Here is a 24404-nt window from a genome sequence, read left to right on the forward strand (position 1 = left end):
AAGGGGCAAAGAGAAGTTCACCCAGGACGGGGCCAAGCCACTGCCCGGGACCCAGGAGCTCTAGAAACGTCTGCTGGGGTGTGTGTGGGCGGGGGGCGGGGGGAAGGGTGGATACCAGAGGGAGGGAGGACTGAGGAACCAGGACACATAAACCAACACGGAAGCCCGCACGCTGCTCCCGGCACAGCCACAGGGCAAACCTCCTTATGTTTCACACACACACAGCCCACGCCTCCTAGTGTCTGCGGGGTAAAGTCATCTTCGGGCATCCAAGGCCCTCCACAGCTGGGCCCTGTTTCCCTTTCCAGAGTCACTTCCTTCTGGTCCCCACCTCTCTCCCAGCCAGACGGGGTGGGGGTCCTCGACACACCCTGCTGCTCACACACTTCACTGTGTTCCCTGCTTTGCCTTCTTTCCCACATGCCTCCTCTCCAGTCTAAAAATGGATGGACTATGCAGAGGTCCATCCTTTAACACATATTTAATGAGCATCTTCTATGCGCCTGATACATGATCTAATACCGGATTCTAACAACCTTACAAACTAGAAATGAGCGTTTCCCGTTTTACAGATGGGACACTTGAGGTTCAGAGGTTCCGTGCTCGCGGTCACGTGAGCTGGTACTCGGTGGAACTGAGATTTGGACCCCAGTCTGTCCGACTCCATGGATCCCTTTCCTAAGCAGAGACAGACGGTAACAGAAACCTAGGCATCATCAAGGAAGTATGGGCACCAGTGGCCACGGGTTAATTTTCTGGGGCGGGAAGCACTGCAGACAAGGGTGGATAGAAAGGCTCCTCAGAGAAAGTGGTACTTGAACCAAGGCTCAAAACAGACTTCCTCGCTGGACAACGACTTCGGGACACGTCGTAGGCACTTGACAGATAGGAGGGCAGGAAGAGCATCTACAAAGGCGAGGCCCTGGGACCACACGGCCATTCCAGAAACTGCAAACAGCCCCCCATCACTGCCACACTCTCCTGCGAGGCAAGGGTGAAGAGTCTGACAGGCAAAGAGGAGCAGAAAGATCTATTTGTGATGACTTCATGCTGGTCTAGTAGGAAGTTAAGGGTATAGACTAGAATTGTCCATTTGATCATACCGATAGAGAAAAGGAGGAATTTCTTCAAGTAACTGGTACCTGGAGGTGCATTTATCCATCACTACGCCGCGATTCAGTTCTCACACGGAGACTCCTCCATCACGTGTCAACCAGCCATTTATTAATTTTTGCAACAAGTACTCAACTTCATTACTCACTTTCGAGATCGCACACCATGTTTACATAATCTTTCTCCGGCTACAGGAGTCGTGGAGCAATATCCCCGGGCAGCCGTCGCGATGAGATACCAGGTGTAGTTAGAGGTGGCAACGTTACAAGCCTGCACAGCAATGTAATTACACAGATCAGACTCGCCACCACTCTCTTCTGCAGGTACTCCTGGAATGCAATGTCAAAATTTGCATGCAAGATGCTGACCAATAATGTACTTTTTAACTTACCACGGCAAATAAAACTCCATGCCATATGGCTGGTTAGAAATACTCTCTCCTTCTCTAAACAGCTGGGTGAGTAACAGCAAGGAGAAGCCGGTTGGCAGCTGTACACTCATCACTGCACTGATGCTTCTGCAAGGGGTCTGCGCTTGCACAGGTATGCGCTTGAGACGCGAAATGCTCGCCTCTCCAAATGAGAGAGCAGCCAGGAGAGGCGCAGCCGTCACCAGGTGCACCCCTCCAACGGGGATCCCCAGTTTGCCCAGCAGAGACAGGATCATTTTGCATTTTGTAACTAAAATATTCTAAGGTCTTCTAGGGAGAAAGTGCTGCTCTGGGCACTGAGAAAAAGGAGAAGATTGGAAAAAATAAAATAAAAGCAGCACATTTAAAAAATATTATGGAGCTGCTCTGTTTGCTACTAACTGCTGTCTCATGCATACCCCTGACCACCCTCTCTCTGTCCAGACAGAGCTTGCAGGGGACTCAGGTGGACTTTTTCAGGTTCCCCCGCAGGTGGCTCAGTAGAAACCCTGCAGACACCTGTAATGTGCTGACATGCTCTGTCCACCCGGTGATACCCACACCACCCAGGGTGCTTCTGACGCTCCCCAGCCATCCGCCCCCTTCAACCGCTCGGGGATAAGTGACCACCAGTGCAAGGCTCCTCTCTGTGTGCCCACAGTTCTACAAACAGGGCTGGCTTCATGGGACCAGTGCAGTCACACACGGCTTTGCGCCTAGAAGGGCCCTGACTTGATTTAATGTTCTGCAATCATAATCTTGAAATTCTTAGTAATTCTAAACAATGGGCTCCACCTTTTCATTTTGCACTGAGCCCTGCAGATCATGTAGCTGGTCCTGCCTACTTTAAAAGGGGCGTGGCTTTACAGTGGCCAAATCTGCCAGACAAGACCTCAGCCAGGTGACCAAGGTCAACATCAACAGTGATAAGTCAGGTTGACAGCGTGCGCCCTTGATATAATGTGATGAGAAGGTCACTTTACCCCTGGGGTCTTCCAAGAGCCCCAAACTCCAGTCTAACCCTGAGGGAAACATCAGACAAACCTAAACTGAAGGACAGTCTATAAAATACCTGATCAGTACTCCTCAAAACCGTCAGTCACAAAAAACAAGGAACATTTGAGAAACTATCACAGCCAAAAAAAGGAGCCTAAGGGGACATGAAAACTAGTGCCAACAGCGGGGGAAGTTGTGGGGGACAGGACGTATGTGGGAACACTGTATTTTCCACTCAATTTTGCTATGAACCTAAAACTGCTCCAAAAAACAAAGTTTATTAAAAAACCTAAATGTAACGTGGAATCTTGGGTGGAATCCGGGCACAAAATAAAAACATTAGGTAAAAACTAAGGAAATCTGAATAAAGTATGGACTTCAGCTAATGATAATGGATTGATATTGGTTCATTCCTTGGGACAAAATGGACACCCTAATAACATTGACGATGGGGGAAGCCAGTGTGGAGTACCGGGAACCCTACCCTCCGGGTTATCCTTGCAACTCTTCTATAAATGTAACACTATTCTAAACTAAAAAGTTTATGACTCACCCCCCCCCACCGCAAAAAGAGTGCAGTTGAAGTACTTCCAGTGGGCCAGGAGGAGGGAGGCTGGAGGACAGGCAGCAGGCAGCACCTCTCCCCCTCGGACCCCCTCATCCACTGCTCACTCAGGACAAGGCCACGGGGCCAGCTCGAAACGGCAACACACTTTACAAATGACCTTAACTAGTATAATACTTTTTAAAAATTACATTTCTCCCCCTGGGGACCACTGGGTGCTGTTGAATTCTCTGGCTGCTTTCCCATCAGCTAAATAGTGTGTGTCTAGCAGTCAAGAACACGTGGGAAGGATGTGAGGCAGTTCTGAGAAAAGCAGAACTTGCTCAATCCCATTTGTAACCTGCACTGAGATTCCTGGCATCTTTGTTCAGCCCCGAGGCGCCCTCTCCTACCCCCACGTGAGGGCCGTGGGAACCGTGAACTGGGCTGGGTGTCCCTGGAGGAGCAGGGTGCCAGGTGTGGGATGGGTACACCTGTCCCTGGCTGTTTTTCATTCCCCTTTGAGACCTGCCTCCATCCACCAAGGGCTGTGGTTACCCAGCAAGCGGAGGAGGGTCTCGGTGGATTGGCTTGTCATGTTCCCGTGAGGACATTTTACCTGTGAACCACTGGGCAGGCTCACAGAATGCGGGAGTTTCCTGTCATTTTCTTTTCCATTATGTTTCTGTTTAGAGAACTGGCTTGATTGATAACACTGCTTTGGGGGCAGGGGAATCAGTGAGGAAGTACTACAGACTGGATTTTTTGTCCCCCCAAAATTCATATATTGAAATCCTAACCCCTAATGTGATAGTCTTGGGAGGTGCTTAGGTCGTGGGGATGGAGCCTCATGAATGGGATTAGGTCCCCTATTAAAGAGACTCCAGAGAGCTCCTCACCTTCCACCATGGGAAGTGGGTCCACAGCCAACACTGAGTCTGTCGGCACCTGATCTTGGACTTCCAGCCTCCAGAACTGTGAGAGAGAAATTTCTGTTGTGCGTGTACCAGTCTATGGAAAGCTGTGAGGGCAGCCTGAGCAGCCTGGGACAGAAGGTAACACCCGCTGCAGAAGTGGGTCCACAGCGGCGCACCCACAGCCCCGAGTCACGGGTATCTGGGCCTCCCAGGCACCAGCGGAGGGACAAGACCCCAGGAAGCCTGGAGAGACCTCACCTTTATGGGGCAGGTGTAAGGACACTCACCTGGCCTCTCAACGTCCTCAGCTGAGAGCTGAATGAGTGAAATTCTGCCTGAATCCCCTTGAACCTTCACCCCAAGCAAAGGCGTCCTCGCCTCCTCCCCTGTAGATCTCAGCATGAGGCATCTGTCCTGCCAGGGTGCGTGTCAGCACGGGTGCCAGGAGCCCCAGGGCCCTGCTCTACTCCTCGCCTGTCCACAGCGCCCTTCCTCTCTCCAGCACCCCAGCTTCCCTTCCAAGACCATCTTCTCCATCCCACGTCTCGCCGTTCTCTTCCCATTCCCACTTCCTCCAGCAAGAAGGCCAAGAAGCTGGCAGCCCTCACAGACCCTATCGGGTCCACACCGCACAAGCCGACTCTTGAGACAAGCCGTGTCCTGCCGTCTGTGCTCCTGGCTCAGCGTGGACACCTCACCCCAGCTTAGGACTCGCTGAGCGGGGAAGGGGATGTGTGCCCTGCAGCACCCCGCGTGGGCCAGGTGGCACACGGTACACGGGGTCCCCAGCGGCAGCTGGCCGAGTCTGCCTGCAGCCGGCTCTCGCTGAGCTGAGGTCCTTCCCCAGCACGGGTCCAGCTGCTTCCCTCGGACCGGAAGTCAGTCACTGCACTTCCTCACCCCAACCTGGATCCCCAGGTCCTCATCTTTGCCCTGAAGTCAGCATCAACCCAGGCTGTGTTAAGGGGGTAAGATAGGGATTCTACTCCAAGGAGGCACAGGACAAGCTTCGAGGAGAATGTTGAACTTCCAATAAAAAGTACTGGAACAAACATAGGGACACCAAGTGGGGAAAGCTGGCGGGGGAGGGGGTTATGAATTGGGAGATTGGGATTGACATATGTACACTAATATGTATAAAATAGATAGCTAATAAGAACCTGCTGTATAAAAAAATTTAATTTAATTTAATTAAAAAAAAAACCAAACAAACGTACTGGACAGCACTGGCTGTCTTCTAGAATTTCGGCTTCCAGCAAAACCATGCGGTATTCCTGGTTGGGGGAAGTTAAGCCTTTGCCACAGAGCTGCTGCCATGTGTGTCCACTCCTCTTCCAGCGTCAGCTCCAGGGACCACGGCTCCCCCTCCACCCGCCCTGCCCGACGGCAGACACTGGGCTCGCCCCAGTGGAAGGCTGTGTGGCCCCTCAGGGCACACGGCAGCCCTCCCAGAGGGCCAAGGTCTGACCCATGCCGAATTCCAAAATGCTCAGACCCCAACACGTGCTCTGCTGAGGAAAGCGGCCCCTGGCTTCTGGGGAGCCAGTAGCTTGGGATACTGTGAGTTAACAAATCCAAAGTCACGACCCCTTCCCTCAGGCAGGGGACCGCGGAGGCCAGGCCACACCCTGCCTTCATTCACTTATGCGAAAGTATTTCTTTTCTTTTTTTTTTTTTTTTTCCTGTATGCGGGCCTCTTACTGTCCAAATCCAAAGTCACGACCCCTTCCCTCAGGCAGGGGACCGCGGAGGCCAGGCCACACCCTGCCTTCATTCACTTATGCGAAAGTATTTCTTTTCTTTTCTTTTTTTTTTTTTTTTCTGTATGCGGGCCTCTTACTGTCGTGGTGCATCGGCAGGCGGACTCTCAACCACTGCGCCACCAGGGAAGCCCCGCGAAAGTATTTCTTGAAATGAAGGCAGTGTCCAGTGACAGATGAGTGGATAAACAAAATGTGGTCGTCCATACAGTGGAATATTATTCAGTCTGAAAAAGGGAGGAAATCCCACACCTGCCACAGCATAGATGAACCCGGAGCACATCACGCTAAGGGACCAAGCCAGTCACAGGAGGACACGCACCGTATGATTCCACTTCCATGAGGTACCCAGAGTGTCATATTTATAGAGACAGAGAGTAGAAAGGCTGCTGCCAGGCTGGGGGCAGGGAATGGGGGTCACCGATGAACAGGTACAGAGCTTCAGTTCTGCCAAACGAAAAGGGCTCTGTGGATGGACGGTGGTGACGGTTACACACAACGTGAATGCACTTAATGCCACTGAACCACACACGTTAAGATGGTACATCTTGCGTTACGTGCCTTTTATCGCCGTGTCTTTTCAAAAACGTTTACTGAGCCTCCACCGTGTGGCAGGCACTATTGCGGGCAGTGCTGTGTACATGAGTCACGGGTAGATCGGCACACAGAGAACACGACGCTTCCCAAAGGCCTTGAAGATGACAATACAGGATAATGCTTCCAGCCACGGGCTGGGAAGTGGTAGTTCACAGTGGGGGCTCAGGGAAAGGCCACCAGAGGGGAGAGGTCTGCACGATGGGATGGAACCAGCCCGCGACAGTCTGTGTCCAGAGCTCACCCCAGAGACGACAGACGACACAGAGGCCACCAAGGGGCTGGTCAGAGAGGAGGGAGGTGGGGGGGTGCAATTCCAGGCCTTGATACCACAGATTTTATTCCCCACACAATGGAAAGTCACCGCAGCGTTCTGAGCAGGGAAGGGACGCAGGCTGATTGTTCAAAGGGCCGCTCCACCCCTGGGCCACCGTCCCTGCTCACCCGGCCGCCCTGACAGTCCCTCCTTTCCCAGGTAGCTCCATCCCCACAGTGCTTGACGGTGGCTGTCAAGCCTCCACGGGCCCTGCTCTCCCTGGGAAGGAGCCCACCCCGAGGCATCTGCCCTCTACCCTGTGGGCGCCCGCCCCTCCACCACTCCTGGCTTCCGCCACCAGAGTCTCCAGGACCTTCGCATCGTTCTTCACGGGGCTCATACCTCAGAGGTGGAAGCATTTCCTCCGCCACTAACCAAAAAAGGTCATTTGACCCCAAAGCACTGGCTTCACGGGTTTCCAGCAGAAGCCGGGCAGAGCTGACACATGGTCTCTGCTCCATGTGATTTTGAGGAAAAGTTTCACCAAATCCATAGCCGCCCTGACCCACACATGCTGTTCTCTGACGTTTTTTCTTTCTGACTTTATAAAACAGCTGGTAGATTATTTTAAGTTTCAGGAAACGGAGGAGTCCCCTGCCAAATGGATCCTAAGCTCCTCAAGGGCCCAGTGTCCTTCTGGTCCCCAGCCTTTGACCAGTCTGACACCCCTCAATGCCTGCTGCTTGTCTGGGGCACCATTCTGAAGACCCCCCCACCTGTGGTGGGCTCAGTAAGGCTCACCTCCAACTCCCAGGCCTGCACCCTAGATCATCCACGATGGCCACAGAACATGGCTAACTAAACCCCAAAGTGGCTGCAAGATCACTTCAAGCTGCTGGTAACACAGCTGAAGCCTTTAAACAGCCTGCAGAGGGAGGATGCAGTGTGCACGGCAACAGCTCTACCCCACTGCCCTGGCCCCCAGCAGGCTCACAGTCAGTGAGGCTGTTACTGTGTCCATGAGCTCCAAGGAGTTGGGGGAAGGAGAGACAGCTGCTTTGAGGCTCCTGGAGGATGGTCATCCAGGGAGGAGGAGTTGGACTTGGAGCCCAGGTTGCCACTGTCCCGGAGAGGGGGTCCCCAGGTGCTGATGGCAGACTGAGCCCGTCCCCGAGAGGACTTGCCCCCAGAGGGGCACTCACCCGCCCTGGGCCCTTCTCTGACCCCCAGGCTCCCTCATGCCCTTGGGTCCTAGTGCTCCTGGCAGAGGGACGCCTGGCCAGCTCACAGGGACTCACTGCAGGTCTGTGGTGCAGGCTCTGCACTGTGATTTCAGGTTCTTTGGCACCTCGATGGGGAGTGGTGGGCAGGCCCGAGGCCTGGCTGGCTCCTGGGCAAGCGTCCTTTGTCCCAGGAGAGCACATTTCATTTTATTCCGTACAAGTCAACGAGCATCCCCCGAACACCTGCTGCATCCTGTGCCCAGTGCCAGGGACCACGATGGGAACACACCTGAGGACAGCGCAACCCCTGACCTCTCGGAGCTCTCAGGCCCACTCCACACGCGTGCTGGCTGAACTCAGAACAGAGGTTCCCTAGATGGGGACCCCAACCCTCAAGCCCCAGCTTCTTCCAGGAGGAGCATGAGGCCTCAGAGGGCTTGGCTGTGAGATGCTGGAAGACAGCCCCCCGCTGCATTTGCCAACTCTTAACCCAGGAGCCAGCGCTTCTGCCCGAGGCTGAGGCGGCAACAGGGAGGGGAGACTCCATTAGCAATGCTCTAAGGGGCAGGGCTGGGCTCAGGACCAGCTTCTCTTCCCACAGGGAAGGCTAAAAGGTCACGATGCTTCAAGGAGGTCAGCCTCCCTACGTAACAGGAGGCCATCGTGTCACCCGCCACACACATCCTTAGCCACACAACACACACCTCAACACCCATACCAACACAGGCAGACACACACAGATACACACATCCCAACACACGCATCTTTACTAACACATGCATCAATGCACCAACACACACGACCACACACCGCACACCTGACACCTATATCAGCACACACCCCGCACACCGTTACATACATCTCAACACACACACCCCTACTAGCATGTGTCAGCACACAAATATGCACTCCCCCAAACCACACAGCCACACCAACATATCTGCAAACCCCGATCCCACACCCTAACCATACCGCAACGCCCACACACACGTACCGAGCTTCGTATCCCAACTCACCCTCACCCGTACACACCAATACACGTACCCGGTGCGTGCATATCCACTCCCATCCCAGTACAGCCACGGCCCCACACACACACCACCACACGGTAATACATCCACCCTCGCCAAGTGCATACAAAAAATTAAAGCGCCTTTACAGATACTCGCAGAGCAACACCAGCCCAAGACAGCACGACCACTCGCACACCAAGTCACACCCCAACACAGACAACAAACATTCAGACACACGCTAGCCTCCCGACATACACACACGGAGCCACAACTGCGTGCTGAATGCTCTATTCCCAGAAGCTAGGGTCAATTTGAACCTGCTAAACCCCCTACACCCACGACAGCAGACTCAGCCCCCCAGCTGATCCCGGGTCCTTCCCTGGGACCACGCTAGGTGGGTCCAGGGCATAGTGACAGCCCAGAGCATATTCTGCTCGGCGCGGCCAGCGCGAAGTGGCCGCTTGGTTCAGTTTTTAGTGCCACCAGGAGCGACAACAAAGAACCCGGCAGCCCCTCCTCTGGAAGGCTTCCCAGATGATAACTCTGCCTCCTAATTTACACCTCGGAGGACGGTGCTGAGCAGGAAGGGGGAGCAGAGGAGTCTCTGCTCTTTCTCTTCATCTACCCGTGGGGGCTTCCCCGCTCCTCTCTGGAAAGAGTCGGTGGCTGTGGAGAGCTGCGAGCCGGCGCCAGCCCTGTGCCTCCGCCTCCTGCCCTGTTCTCTGGCCCACCACCCACACCCAGGCCACCTTCCAACACTGGCCTGCGCAGGAGAGCACGGAGACAGAAACAGGACCGGCAGAGCGTGGTACAGCTGGCAGGGACGGGGAACTGAGACTCGGGCAAGCTGCACAGGAAGAGAGCTGGGTCCTCTGTCACCAGGCCCTGCTCCTGGGGCCCCATCCTCTCTGTCACCCTGGGGACACGGCCGCCAGACACTTGTGACTTGCTACACATGTGACCTGGAGTAGAGGTTAGGGGATCCCTGAAACCACAGCTTTGGGGAGTCACTTTATGTCTAAGTGTGCAGCTCGGGCCGGGTCCCAGTCGATCCTCAGCAGAGCTGAGCAAGCGCGGGGCCACCCCCTTCCTTGCTTCTTTTCTGGAAAAGATGCGAAGACAACCTCCCCCGAGACACAGAGGGAGGGAAGGTGTACTTATCTGAGCTTCCCAGAGCCTGTCCTAACAGGGCTGATCTTGGCCAGTGTGGAGCTGGAGCGGGAGATGGGGCTGGTGAGCAGGGCTTCTGCTTTTGGCTGCATTCACCCCATCCCCAGCATGACCCAACAGTGGAACTAAAAGGCAAGAGGTCAGACAGACGTGGCTAGAATCTCAGCTCCGCCACTTCCTAGCTCTGGAACTCAATACAGTTTACAGGGCTGTTGACAGCCTCTCCTGCGGCAGACTGCAGGCTCTAGAACACGGAAGCACAGAGAGGCTAAGGAGCCCTTGCTGGGTCTCACAGCTCCTGAGGGCCAGCACTGGAGCCCGCCACCATGACCGCGATGCTCTCCACTTCCTGCAGCCCTGCCAAGTCAGCCCCCAGGAGGGGAAGAGCAAACCTGGGCAGCACTGAGTGAGGGGCCCTGCACTGCCCCTCCGGTGGCAGGACCCTGTCTCCAGGGCATGCAGGCCCCAGACAGGGAGAGCCGGTGGGAAGGTGCCCGGTGGGAAAGGAGCTAAAAGAGGGTCTTCCCAGCCCCACCGGGCCCCTCAGACATAACACGACCTCACTGTCTGCTCGAGGCTCAAACACAGATCGACAGGAAATCCCCAAATCCTTAGAATCTACTAACCCTAGTTCTCTGCTCAGTGGATGAGACCCTTGAAAGTTACCCTCAGGCCGTGGAAACATTTGGGAAGGGAGAGGAGAGGAGGGGAAAAGCAAGATGAAAGGGGTCTCAGAGGCTTCTAGACATCCCCACCCCCACTCCCCAGGCCCCGAGGAGGGGAGTGAGCTGCCCAAATAGCCCAGCAGGGTGGGTAAAGCCTGACTGTGTGTGGAGGTCAAGCTCTGGCTGAAGCATGTGCTCTGCCCGGAGTCGTTTCTTAAACATTAGAAAATGCACTTGTCTCTGGGTTAATGGCCTGGCTTATGATTATGACGTTTTCATTCACAGAAAATAAAGGGCAATTGAGGTCTGCTATGTACCAGAAGAAATTGTTTCCACTCATTCTCATAGTGGGTCTGTATTTAGTTCATGACCCACCATCGAAAAGGAACACTGGCACTGTCTGCAGCACCCACCATCCTCTACTGATGCTGGACATTTTGACATATGAGGTGGGTACAGCCCTACCCCCACGCCGACCCCCAGTGACTCACCTGATCCTCTGTGGGACAGGTATGGACAGTTCTGAAGTCAGGTTAGTTTGGGTAAAATGCAGAGAGCCTCTTTCCCAGTGTACGTCTGACAAGCTCTCACAGGCTCTACCTGCAGGGTCCCAACAGGAGTCCACACTCCACCTGACACCTGACTCATGCCCTCGCCCCTGCCCAGGAACCACTGGCGACAATGACAGGGTGGTCAGGGCAGATGAGCTGGAGCCGGGAGCCTGCCCCTCACTCCCTGCTGTGGAGCTCCACCCTGCCTCTTCCTGCTGCCCGCCTCAGGGCTGGTCCCTGGTGTGGGGTGACCAGCTGCCAGGCCATACGTGCCACAAAGCTGCGAGCCCCGACAAGCTCCCATCTGGCCCCCTTCTTGGCCTGAGGGGTCGTCCTCAAAAGCACCAGTTGGACTCTCCCCAGGGCCTCTTCTGCAGCAAGAAAGTGATTTCAACTCCAGTTCACAGCCAGGGAGAGAGAGGACAGCCAGCCGCAGTGGCTGAGCTGGGGATGCTTCCCCCAGAAGTCACCGAATTGGACAGATTCCACAATGGGAAAGAGTTACCTGCCACAGGAGCTACTGAGGTGACTGAGGAGGTCCCGTCACCCTTTCAGGTCCCTTGGGAACAAATGTGGACGCCAAGGCAAGGGCGTCTCCTCCAGCCCTGGGGCAGCCCTCCCGTGCATCTACCCCTCTTGTGAAGGATTTGTCCTGGCTCCCAGCTCTGGGCCTCTGGGCACCGAGACCTATCCCTATCATCCTTGAATCTCCAGCATCTAGCACATTGCTCGGTGTTCAGAACCTACCTAATAAGCATTTTGTCCTTGAGTGAAAAAATGAATTAATGAATGAACAAATGAGTCACAGAGTTGCCTGGTGACAGGGAACTACCTTGAGGGAGAGAGATTTCAATATAACCTTATGAGGAACTTTCTCAGTAAGATCTTCAGCACTGGAAGAAATGGCCTCAAGACACAGCACCCTCCTGGGTAATACACATTCTGTAGCTCCAGGGTTGCCAGCCTGTGACCTGAGATTCCATGTCTAGGAATTCCACTTAGGGAAATAATTGTGCAGATGATCAGAAGGATTTAGGTGCAGAAATGAAAAAATGGAAACAAGTTTTCTACTATGCTCAGTAGATCACTAGAGGCAGATTTTCCCCTTTGCTTCTCCATATTTCTAATATTTCCTCAAGGAACATACTATGTGTATGAAGCTTTTATAAAAGGACAGCTATTACTACAGAACAGGAGTGTGCAAAGGATAGCCCATGGGACAAATCCTTCTGTCACCTGTTTTTGTAAATAAAGTTTTATTGGAAACCATCAAGCCCTTTCATTTACGGCAGAATCGAGTAGTTACAAAAGAGCCCGCATGTCCTGCAACACCTAAATTATTTATTATCTGGTCCTTTACAGAAAAAGTTTGTTGATCCTTGTGTTGAATATTCAATGGAAAAAAATATGTGACATATATTTAAGTAAAAACTATATCATATAGAAGACTGTGCATGCAGTATGGTCCTTTTTTGTGAAATACATCTTCAAGTGCACAAAAAGGACTGGGAAGGAATGGACTAAAATGTCTGCAGTGGTTATCTCTGAGTGGTAAGGGCACATATACTTTAAAATTATTTTTATTTGTATTTATCTGTATTTTCTCAATGTCCAAGATGAACAAGAATTAATGTAGGAGAAAAATAACAATAATGTCATTAAACAACAAAAATAGCAACAAAGAAGTCAGTAAATGTCCCTCTAGGAGGAGACCGAGTGGCAAGGGTTTGAAGGTCACTCATACAGGACATTTCAGAGGTGGTCAGGCCCCAGCTGCCAAGGCTTCCCCCACACAGGGACTATTTTATGTCACACAGCCACTTTGCTGAAGGATCACTACAGTTTTTCGAGGCAAATTACTTAAAAAAAAAAAAAACACCCTAAAACACCTATTTTAGCAACAAATTTAACAGAATATATTTAGCAATAAAGAGAAACATGTATCTGTCTTGGTCTTCAAGGAAACAACCACTGCACACATTTTACATTGAACTAAACATAAGCAAGTTGGAAATTTTCCAAAATACCTCTCAAGTTGATTGAAGATAACCGAGGGTGTCCAAAAACCACGATGACACCCACTGAGTTAAGAGTTTCGGGACATTACTGTAATGAAGAGACAAGAGTGCCACGGAAGGGACCTGTTTCGTCGTACATCAAAAGGCTTTGGAACTGAGGTCAAACCAGAGGAAAGAAACTCGTGTCCGCCTAAGTCCCAGCCCAGCAAGGCACCTCCCAGGGGAGAGAACGGATCCTCTGTGGCATCCTCTGCACCCAAGGCCCAGAGTAAAACATCACAGTCTCCCCAAGGTGTTCCCTGCTCCCAGCAAAAGCTGAAACATGACCCCACCCTTTGAAAGCAAGTGATGAGGCAGAGAAAGCCAAGCCCACCCACTACCCACTTCCTCCTGCCAGCACCTGGCTGGGCACCCCCAAGAGGAGGGCCGGACCAGCCAAGAAGTCAGCTTGTGCTGTGCCTCCCACATCTCTCAGACACATGCCACATGTCACACAAAACCCCAAGGCTCACAGCAACAAAGAGGTGGGTCCCCCAAGAAGCCAGGCCCTGGACAACTTTCCCCTGGTGGGAAAAGAAAACAGGCCCGGGCATGTGAATTCCACGCACACCACAGCTCCCTTAGTGCCTTGGCCCACCCATCAGGTAGCCGTAGGGAGCGTTCAGGCATGCACCATTTTGGAGTTCTGCAGCCTTTTTTGAAGATGTGGATGAGGGAGAGGATGGTGGCAAATCTCTGTGCTTAGCTCGGCCCTGTTTGTCACCAGCCAAGCCACCCAGTTCTCCCTCCTGCCTCCCAGCACATATTAGAGGCACAATATTCATTTCTTACATTATGTTAACAAGCCCCATTATTACAGGGCTGTCTCGGTAACTAACCAGGACAGTCTTGGCTGGCTCCACACCTTTGCACCCACAGCATACCAGGACTTAGGTGAAAACAGTAAGTAAAATGCAATACAAAATAAATAAATGGAAATACAACCCCAGGAAATTAAGTGCTCTCCTGACAAAGAAAAGCTACACCAGATCTGGCTCAGAATTAAGTGGAGAAGCCCAGCAGAGAGAAAAGGCACGTGCACACCGAGGAGGACCTGCTTTAGCTACACAGCTCCCAGGGGACCCCCGAGCCCTGCTCAGGTGCCTCGCCACTCAGGTTCTGCCCAAGAAAAAAGGCCCAAAACTCTGCCCAAGACCTGCTCCCCTGAGCTCTTTAGGGAGGGCCCACGGCTTCCTGAGAAGGGCTTTCCAGATGGCGCCTGGCACAGCAGTGCCAAACTCCACAGCTTAAGTAAATGTTGCCGTCGTCCCGTCCTTCCAGGAAAAGGCATGGGGGACCCAAGGCTCCTCTCAGCTGCTGTGACGCTTGCTTCCTGGAGAGAACAGAGAGCCCCACCACCACCTGCCCTGCACCCTGCTGGGGAGCCCCCTTTCCTCAAGCATTTGCGAGCCTCACTGCACCCCCTCGTTCCTCCTCAACACGCCAGCCCGGCCCCCACAGGTGGGGGAGGTCCTGTCACGTGCCAACAGAGGAGAGGGAGGTGAGGAACCCAGAAGGGCAGCAAGCAGGCCCAAGGGTCACAGATGGCAAAGGTTCCAGCCCAATCACCACGAATTTGGGACGTTTGCACAAATCCAGTCTCCTGATCTCTGCAGGTGTTTCTCCACCCCTACCATCAACGCTCCAAAACAGCTCGACAGTTATGGGAGTTAGGGCTCACTCCTCTTCCAACCTCACATGGTCAGAACGCTGCAAAGTGCTTCCAACACAGATCTGTCCCAGGTCTCCCTCTGCTCTCTCCATCTCAACATCCCCAAGTATCCCAGCGGTCTCCCCCTAGAATCCAGGGGAATCTTGAAGGCCAGTAAAATAGGAGGCTTGTTGAAGCTTGTCCCTGTTTCCACCCCTGAGACATCAGGGCCACCTACTAGAACTTCCTTAAGCAAGGAAGACTTTCCTGCTTTACCCTCTCAGGAGTGTGCTTCTTATAAGGGGGCACAGAGGCTCCATGCCAATGAAGGGATTCGAAGGCACAAGCAGCCTGATGGAGAAGGGGTCTGGTGAACCCAAGCTGCCCTGCAAACAGAGGCTGTCCCTGCTCTGCCGCAGCGGCCGCTGGCAGTACTGACATATTGGGCCTACGTTCCCAGGTACCTGATGGCACAGCAAGAGAGTGAGTGGATGAACGGTAGCTCACGACACCTGCTTTTGACCAACAAGCAGAGGCCACACTGTGGCCATTTGCAAAGCAAACTGCTAATTCCAGCCCCAGCACACCCGAGGTGGTGGCCAGGCCCTGAGCCCGAACCTCCCATTCCAGTTAATGGCAATCACGCAGCTAATGCTTCGGGCTCCCTTTTGAAAATTGACTGTTTAATTCTTTGCCTCGTTGTAGCCTGTCCTTAGCTAATCCGTGTTTTTCTTATTACCATTAAATTTAGATTTAAGTGAACGTTTGTTCCTTGTGTTAACATGAGCACAGAAGGAGCACACGGTGGGCACCTCGGGCTCCCTGAGCTCTCCGGGCAGGAGCGCAGCATCCGTAGGAGCACAGGAGGGACATGAAGGTGGTCGGGGTGGGGCTAAACAAAGGCAGGGCTCCAGTGACCCTGCCGCAGGAATCAATCCCTCGGACAGAAGACGGTGTCCTGGTAATCTGGGAATCCCCAGGAACGAAGAGGAAAGAGGCTTCGCTTCTGGGATCTCGTGGCACACATCTTTTATATCACACTCCCAATCTGAGGACTTTCAGAGCCAGAACGATTTCTCTCTTTCTGAAATGCTAAGTGACAGCACCATCGGGCAGCCCCGTGGAAGTGGGATTTAGAGCTCCGCGCAAAGGGGTGAGACAGACAGCCAAGGCCCCAGAGTGCCACTGAGTGTTCCCAGGCATGAGACAATCAAAGGGCACGGAGTGATGGGAAGTTTATGAAAAGGAGCTGCTGTCAGGCGTCCGACCCCCACACAGGAGGACGGTGACGTGAATCAGCATCTGAGGGCTACTGTTCCCCAGCTCCAGCACCATGCCCGGTGGGCGGACCGCCCCCAGATCCAGCAGAAAGGTGGGAGACCAGAGGGAACCCACCTGGACCCCTGACCTCTGCCCCATTGGACACGCCCCAGGAGCCAGCCCGAATCTGGCCAGCCGATTAGCCCAGGCGGGGCCAGCTCCCGGGAGGCAGGGCCAGCCAGCATCTGCCCGGGCAGGGCTTCCGCACACACAGCCGAGCCTCCGTAAATCTCCACAAACACGGCGGCCGCCTGCACACACTTCCACATCGGGACGGAAAGGCTGCATATGGCGCTCGGTTTTCACAGCTGAGCTTTAAAAAAGTGCAGCTTTTCATCTCACTGAACCAGCTCCCAAATTAAAGGGTGGGGGAGGGAGAGAGAGGGGGAAGGAAAAAGGGGAAGCCAGAGTGGGCAGGGGTAACCTTCCATGCTAAATGTGATTTACAAGGAATTTCAGACTAGGATCCGCTCAAAAGGTCCCCCTGGAAAATGAAATAACGTTCCCCGTTTGTCATCCCCAAGTTTACTAATTTCAAGTTTTTAATTTTATCTTTTAAAAGATAACTTGTTTTTCTTTCTTCTGCTTTTAAGAAAAATGAAGGAGTCTATCAATGAGGAAATCACTCACATGCCTTAGATTGCCTTAACGATTTTTAAGCAAATTTTAAATGGGATTATTGTTTTCCAAAGTTCTGCTCAGCAAAGAGATTAGTGGCCACAATGCCCAGAGGGTGTCCCCTGGTCCTTTTAATTCCCTGCCTGGAGGTGGAAGGTGCTGGGAGAGGAACGGGAGGGAGAAGCCTGATAGGGCAGTTTTCCTGGAATTGCCTGGAAACTTTTACTTTCTGTTTCCTCTGCTGATAATGACTGTCTTCGGCTCTGCAGCCAGCTCCCCTCTCCCCCTCCCAGCCCCCTGTTGCTGCATGCCATCCCCAAGCTCCAGTATAAAGTTTGGCTTTTGCAGCAGGAAGCAGCTGGGCCAAGCAACCAGCGAATGATAATGACCTCAGAAATCTGCTGTTCGCTCGGCAACAATAGGGTGCTCAGTCTACTGGAAAATTGTGTTCATCAGCTAACTCTGCTCAGTTACTAATTGACATTGCCAAATATTTTAAGAACAATTGGAATGCACAAGCAAAAAAAAAAAAAAAATGAAGATCTTAATCCTCAGACTTAAATTTTTTCTTTTTCTTTTTCTTTTTTTCCCTTCTTTTGGGTGCCCGGATTTGTTTGTGTGGAGCAGGCAGTGGTTATCATGAATGGGGGCAGGGAGGAGGAGCCACATGAGAAAAAGAGGTGGAAAAGAAAGAAAATCTATCATATCACTCTACACCCGATGTAAATGCAAGGGAGCCCTGGATAAAGGCCTTTGATGCTGTGGTCAATGGGCCAGCACAGGATGAAGACCCAGCATTTCAGGAATGCAGCTCAGGCAACAAAAGAAGACCCCGCAAGGCTTCCAGCCCAGCTGATCAAATAATCCTTGTCCATCTCAAAATATTATACCAGAAGTAGTAGGGGTTAACAATATTTTCATCTTTGCATCTCTTCCTGGCTTTCCGTTGATCATGTAACTTAGCCGACTTTAATGAACAGAGGGTCAACACATTCAATTACCCCTTTCCCACCATCAACACTTCAATTAGCCCCTCTCCAAAATTACGGGAATGCAGAAGGTAACTGCCCTGTTGGATATAATGAACAGTATCGTTTCTTAGTACATTAAGTTTTAATCATTCTGACCATGATTTCCAAAGCAAAATCTAAAGAAACAGAACTTTGGTCGTCTTCTGACTCAGGGTAAAGCTCGAATTGGAGCACAGTCTTAGACGAGGTTTTAGGGAAAGATGCAGAGATTAATGCCATCGGCGCATTTGCATGCGAGCCAGAAATGAGGAAGCATCAAAACAGCTGCCCCACTCTCTAAATGTCATAAAAGAGTAAAATTTATAAGCTGCTGCTTTCCAAAGAGTTTCCCTTTGCATTGTACACGGAGGAAGAAATGACATCTACTATGGTGTGAAATTATTGGTAAGTCAAATCAACAACAACAACACATATAAAACAAAGGGGAAAGATGGGGAAGTGATCTGTATGACTGGTCTTGTCCATTTTCTGTTAGAAAATATGACCTCTCAATTTGTCAAAGGTCCTAGTTTTCACAGTTGATCTTAAGCTTGGTTCTCAGCAGTTTGGAGAGCCAAAGAACAAACACATTTTCTGGTTCACTGGAATCATTTTCACATGTTCACTGATTCAAACATTCTTTTGCTCACATAACAAACAGCTGCATCCCACATTAGCCTAGCCAGTGACAGTCGCCCATCTCGGCAATAACTGTTTGATTGCAAACTTGACCCCTTCTTCGTCTCGGTCTGAGCAAGACATTTTTAAACAGCCACTCCGTTCCAATCCTCCTTTGCAAAGAATTACATCTGATAACAAAGGACGTCTCTGCCACTCATTGTAAGCCTTCTTCTGGAGATCTGTTCTAAGAGGCTCTCTGTAAAAAGGTTTTTTATGATGAATTCAGAACTACTATCATGTTAAGAGCAGCGATTTATAAAGAAGAATTCATTGGTTAAGATCTGAAAAAATAGTTTCTCAGGCCCTACTGACCCAGTTTTCAACAAAAAAAGAATCAAGTGATGCAAATTAAGTTTTAAGACATTGTTATGCAGTCTGAGAAATTTGTAAAACCGTGTTTTTGCAGTTATTTCTTAATAGAAGCCTTAATAAGTACTTCTTTCCTTACTTAAGGGCTTAAAGATTTTTTTTTTCTCCCCTTCACCTTGCAGGTTTCTAACAGGTAATAATAAAATACCTATTGTGTCAAGATTTTTATTTAAATGCTTATTTTAATCACACTTTATACAAGTCAGACTTGTTGAAGTAAGAGAGAAGACTAACCCGATTTGGTTAAGGGTCCTAATCCCAGGAAAACCTGAATGGCCCAGACTTGGGCTGCATATTGGTATGCCATCAATTTTCCTACTTAGTCAGAAAATTATGGAAGTGTCTAATTTGAATATGAAGAAAACAAAGAAGTCAACCAGAAATGAAAGAATCAGTATTCACAATTGTACGATACTTCAGTGAGGGAAATAAAAGTGAGAAGATAACCACAACTCAAGTATAATTCTCCTTTGAGTCCCAAGCCCGGTTGGTTCTTGTAGGCAAAATGGGCTTTTTTCAACAGAGTATTTAGAGATGTGGAAACAACAGAGATAGGAATAGCATGAGGCTATCACTCGGCCAGAAGGTGAGAAAAACACGGTAAACACGTCATTAATAGAGCCGAACATTTGGTGTCGGAATATTCTGCTGAGACCTTTTCATTTCAGCAGGGCTGGGAGAGGGAGGAAAATCTGTCAGTGTTAACGCCACGTCACTCCAAAAACTTAGGAAAGCCAGTACGCGCTCTGCTTTCTGCCCCAGAAAGGTCCCAAATCCCCAAAACCGTGAGATGACACTCCGCAGGGAGAGGGGACCTCCTCACAGGAGGCCAGGAGTAATCCCTCCTGACAGCAGGACACCTGGCACTTTGCTGCCTTCGTGTACAAAGATCCGTCTCAGAATCCCCGCCGTCAGGCGGTGACACTGGAAAACCTTTCCCTTGCAAGTTTTGGGCAGTGGTCACTCCAGGCAGTGTGGCCTAGCCCTCCGTGGTGCTGGAGTTCCTCATTAAACTCTTCCAGAGCGTCTCACTGAAGTGAATTGCAAACAAGGCTAGGACTCCAGGTGGAGACAGTGTGTTTCATGGGTGTTTAAGCAGCGGCATTAAGTGCTATCGGAATCTTTGGAATGTGCAGTGCAGATTTATGTGTCTTAACAATTCTGTCCTGGTTTGTAATAAGCCACCAGACTCACACTTTATTTTAATACTAATTTTGTCCTAGAAGAAGGGTATACTGAAGCATGACAATAACAACACAACTAAGCTGGCATCTACTTAATAAGTGTAGGGGTGAATTGCCTCTAATACTGAAATATTTATCGAAACTGAGAAGGGAATAAAAAGAAAAGGGGAAAAAAACTTTTAAAAAATTACCCTCAACAGTGTGCTGCCACATCTTTAACAGTGGGCAATGCAGTGCCTTGAGGTGCCTCAAACTGTCTTTCATTTTCTAGACTTAATGGCTGATTGCAGAAATCAATGTTGCCATTAGTAACAGGGTATTTGTTATGGCATGATTTCCTCTGTTGTTAGGCTGCAGAATGATTACAGTATTAGCGAGATGCTTTCTTTATAAAGGGCTAGCGATATAACTTTCAATTTACTGTCCATTAGTAAGGGGCTTTGGAAATATGGATGAAGGCAACAAGCTTACCTGCTGTTAGGTAGTGATTTTAATTTAGCTGTCTTAGGCTAGTGAGTTTTTTTTTTTTCTTTCTTTCTTTTTTTTTTTTTTTCCTCAAACTGGGCCAGGAAGCTTCAGCATTTCACAGACATTTTGATGACAGATTTTCTGCTTTGCTATTTTAGACCCCAAAGCTGTATCGCCCGTGTAACACAGTACAATTTAAGACATGAAGTCACGCATCTGTGTTTCAAACCTCTGTGCTTCTCCAAACCATCAGAGGAGAATGGTGTGGTTCTTCAGGTTAGAGGCACCTGACAGATGAGCCAAGCTGTACTTTTGAAAGGGGGCCGGAGACAGGTTTGGTCTAGGGAGAGGCAGTGAGGGGCCCAAATGACAGAATTATGGGCATATACTTGCGGGGAGAGACGGTGAGGGTCTGAACTTACACATTCACATCCACGGATGGAGCCAAACAGCAGCTCCCGGATTCCAGGGGTGATGGTGGACGGGGGTCAGGGCGTGAAACGGGGCCAGATAATCACAGGGGAGGGTGGGCTATCCCAGCTGGCAAACATAACAACTGGCCATCTCCACCACACGGGAGGAGGATCAGCTTACTTTCCTGGTGGCCAGTGTTCAAGGGAAGGTCAGAGACTTGAAAAGATAGCCTTCCCTTGAGGCAGGGCAGACAGGCAAGGTCCACATACAGCACGATGCCACGGTGAACTCAGAGCGGACTCTGAAGGGCAGCGAGGACCCTTCCCCTCCGAGGCTGGCGCAGAACCAGGCCCCGGGGCAGGGAGGGCCCTTGCGCCAGCCGCTGCTCCCCCATCTCCCCTGGCAACCTACCTGAGGAGGACGGCGAGGAGGGGTGTGGGCTGTCCTCCTGGGCGCTCCCGGTCTGCGAGAGCCCGCCTCCGACCCCGCTCTCCTCAGTGACGTTGGAGGAGCCGGGCGTGGTGGAGCGGCTCACCGACTGGGACTCCTGGTCACTGCCCGAGCCGCGCCGCTCATCGGGGCCCCCGTGCAGCCCGTCCTCGTCGCCCTTGCGGTCCCGCTTGTGGACGCGGGAGTGCACGACCACCTGGTGGTAGGTGCGGAACACTCGGCCGCAGTCCGGGCACTCGGTGGGCTTCTCCTTCAGACCCCCGGGACCCTGCAGGTTGTACTCGAGAGCCTGGTGCAGCCCATGCGACAAAAAATCCCGACTGCCTTCCAAAGGGTCGAGCGTATTTGGCAGGTCTCTCTGATTGCCCGCTTTAGTGCTGTGAACCAAATCAGCAGGCATTTTCTGCTTGGAACCATCTGCTCCCACTAACACGTACTCCCGCTTCTCCTTATCAAACAGAACTCCGGCGTTTGCCAAAGTGTCTTCGTGGTTGCGCTGTAGCTGGTGCTCTTTAGACAAGAAGCCATGCTCCATGGCCATGCCCCGGGCCATGAGCTGCCAAGCCTGGTAGCTGTTCACGGGGTCCATCTCGGCAGCTTTCGCAGCTGCCTGCAACCGCTCGATGCAGCTGGATTTCAACGGGGGCACAAGGTTGAGGCATCCCAGGAGGGAGTGCTTGTCGCCCTCGGGGACGCCGTGGGCCATGCTGGAGATGGGGGTCAGCAGCTTCCCCACAACCTCCTTCTCCTTCACGGGCATCTCGCCTTTGCCGTAGAGCTGGCTGGGCTCGCTCAGGCTGGCTTTGTCGGCGGCCATGAAGCCGCTCTGCAGGCAGGAGAGGTACCTGGAGTACAGGTTGGCATGGGCCTCTTGGGACATGCCGCCCATGGGCACAGGTACCTCGGCGTCGCTAGGGGACTTGTTCTTCACCGACAGCTTGTTGAGGTGGACCTTCATGTGGTTCTTCAGGAACCAGGGCTCTTTGAAGCGCCGGCCGCAGATCTGGCAGCAGTGCTCGAAGGAGTCTTTGTGCTTCCGCATGTGGCCCTTCAGGAACCATGCCTGGCTGAACACCTGTCCGCAAACCTCACAGCGGAACTCGTTGGCCGACTGCTCCCCGCCGCCGTTGGGGCCCTGGCCCTGGGCCGACTCAGCCGTGATGTGGGCCTTCTCCACGTGGCTGATGAGCTCCTCCTCCTGCGAGGCGGCGAAGTCGCACAGCGTGCACTTGTAGGGCTTGTGTAGGATGCGGATGTGGCGGTCCAGCTCCTCCCTCTTCTTGAACTTGCCCTTGCAGAAGGTGCAGCGGAAGCCAGCAGCGGGGGTCGCTGAGTCCTCCTGCACACTGGCCGGCTTGGGCGAGGGCACCGGGTTGGCCACGTCGGGCACGCTGTGGTTGGTGGGCAGGGCCAGGTTGCAGGCGGCCAGCGGGGCCTGCTGGGCGTGCGGCAGGGGCTTCAAGTCCGGCCGGGGCTGCAGCAGGCTGCTCTTCATCTGCTTGTCCCGCAGGATGGCCCTCTCCTCCAGCTCGTGCAGCAGGCGGTTCTCCTCGCGCACCCGCCCGCGCCCCTTCCCCAGGTTGCCCAGCTTGTGGGTCCGCAGGTGAATCTTGAGGTTCCCTTTCTGGGCCGCCCGGTGGTCGCAGTACGGGCACTTGAAGGGCTTCTCGCCCGTGTGAGTGCGCATGTGCAGGGAGAGGATGCTGTTGAAGCGGAAACGCTTGCCGCACAGAGGGCACGGGTACTTGCGGTTTTTGCGGGCGTCATCCTCGATGTCGCTCATCTGGGACATGATGCCCAGGTTCTGCCCGTTGAGGAACTGCTGCAGGTCCACCCGCCCATTGAGGCTGGTGTCCACGTCCCGGCCCAGCTGGTTGGCCAGGAGCGCCATCTGACTGCCCATGGGCTGGCCACTCATGGGCACGTGGGCCTTCTCGTCGAGGGGAACCGGGGTCTTGTCCTCTGCGTTGGGCCGCGGATGCAGCTCGGGGAAAGCATGGCTGAGCTGGGAGGTGATCTGGTGCAACTTCTGACTCATGGCATACTGGCCGTTGAGGACAGGGCTGCTCAGATGGGGCTCAGCTTCCGGCACCGCTGAGGACACTCCAAGGCACAGACTGGCTTCTTCCATCCCTGAAAATAAAGAGAGAGTTCAGATCTGTGCCAGGTACCCGTGGCGCAGCGAATCAACAGCATCAGCTGCTGGGGAATTTGCATTTCATGCCTTACCTACACAGAATAATGCTAAGGAAGTATAGTCAAAAACAATAATAAAAAAATGAATTATTAAATGCCAATTATGCAATATGGCACTGCTCCTCCAATTTGTTTTGGCGATAGATCGTCTTCCTTGTATTTTCTATTTACAGACTGCAATTATTCATTCACATTTAAATTATTAATGTTTTACCACTTTCAACACCTAATAACAAATCAAGGGTCTACGTGTTAAACTTTTCCTCCTCTCCACCCTTGTAGCACCTGCACCTGTTGGTTCAGTTCGAAGTTTGCCATAGAGCAGAACGGCTTTAACTGCAAGACCAAACTGACTCACTTGGAACTTTTGTTTCTGGTTACTATATTCAATATGTTTGCCGGTCAGAGATGAAAGAGATTATTTTATGATTTGGCAAAAAAAAAGAGAAAAAAATCCAACCCAATGGCACGATATTTGCTGGTACATAATAAAACAAGATAATGTTTTGGGAAAAAATAAAGTAAAGGACAGGCTTTAGAACAATAAAAGGGATTTTGCTTTAGTCAACAAAAAGTGCAGTAATATCTCATTAAGCTGATTAGTATGCTGCTTAGAAACAGTACTAGGTGCTGTAACACATGATTATAATCATAAAAATCCTTCAGTGTTTGCAAGGAAGCATTAACGAGGTATATTAAATTTTAAGGAGACTGCGAGTAGCAGCTTTGCAAACCTCAGAGATTAAGATTTAACCCTTATGTTACGAAACACTGT

At 51.8% G+C, this 24404-nt stretch overlaps 1 protein-coding gene across 1 annotated transcript in view; it reads right to left on the bottom strand.

Annotated features, from left to right (window-relative positions):
* The window catches only part of ZNF536 (zinc finger protein 536), a 232127-nt gene extending 208563 nt beyond the window's left edge, over positions 1 to 23564 (bottom strand). The window contains exon 1 of the mRNA XM_055079085.1: positions 21395 to 23564. Coding sequence (XP_054935060.1) covers positions 21395 to 23564 — 2170 coding nt within the window. The remainder of the gene's footprint in view (positions 1 to 21394) is intronic.
* Positions 23565 to 24404: the final 840 nt, after the last annotated feature.

This window comes from Physeter macrocephalus, chromosome 17 (genome assembly GCF_002837175.3).
Source record: "Physeter macrocephalus isolate SW-GA chromosome 17, ASM283717v5, whole genome shotgun sequence".
Lineage (NCBI taxonomy): Eukaryota > Metazoa > Chordata > Mammalia > Artiodactyla > Physeteridae > Physeter > Physeter macrocephalus.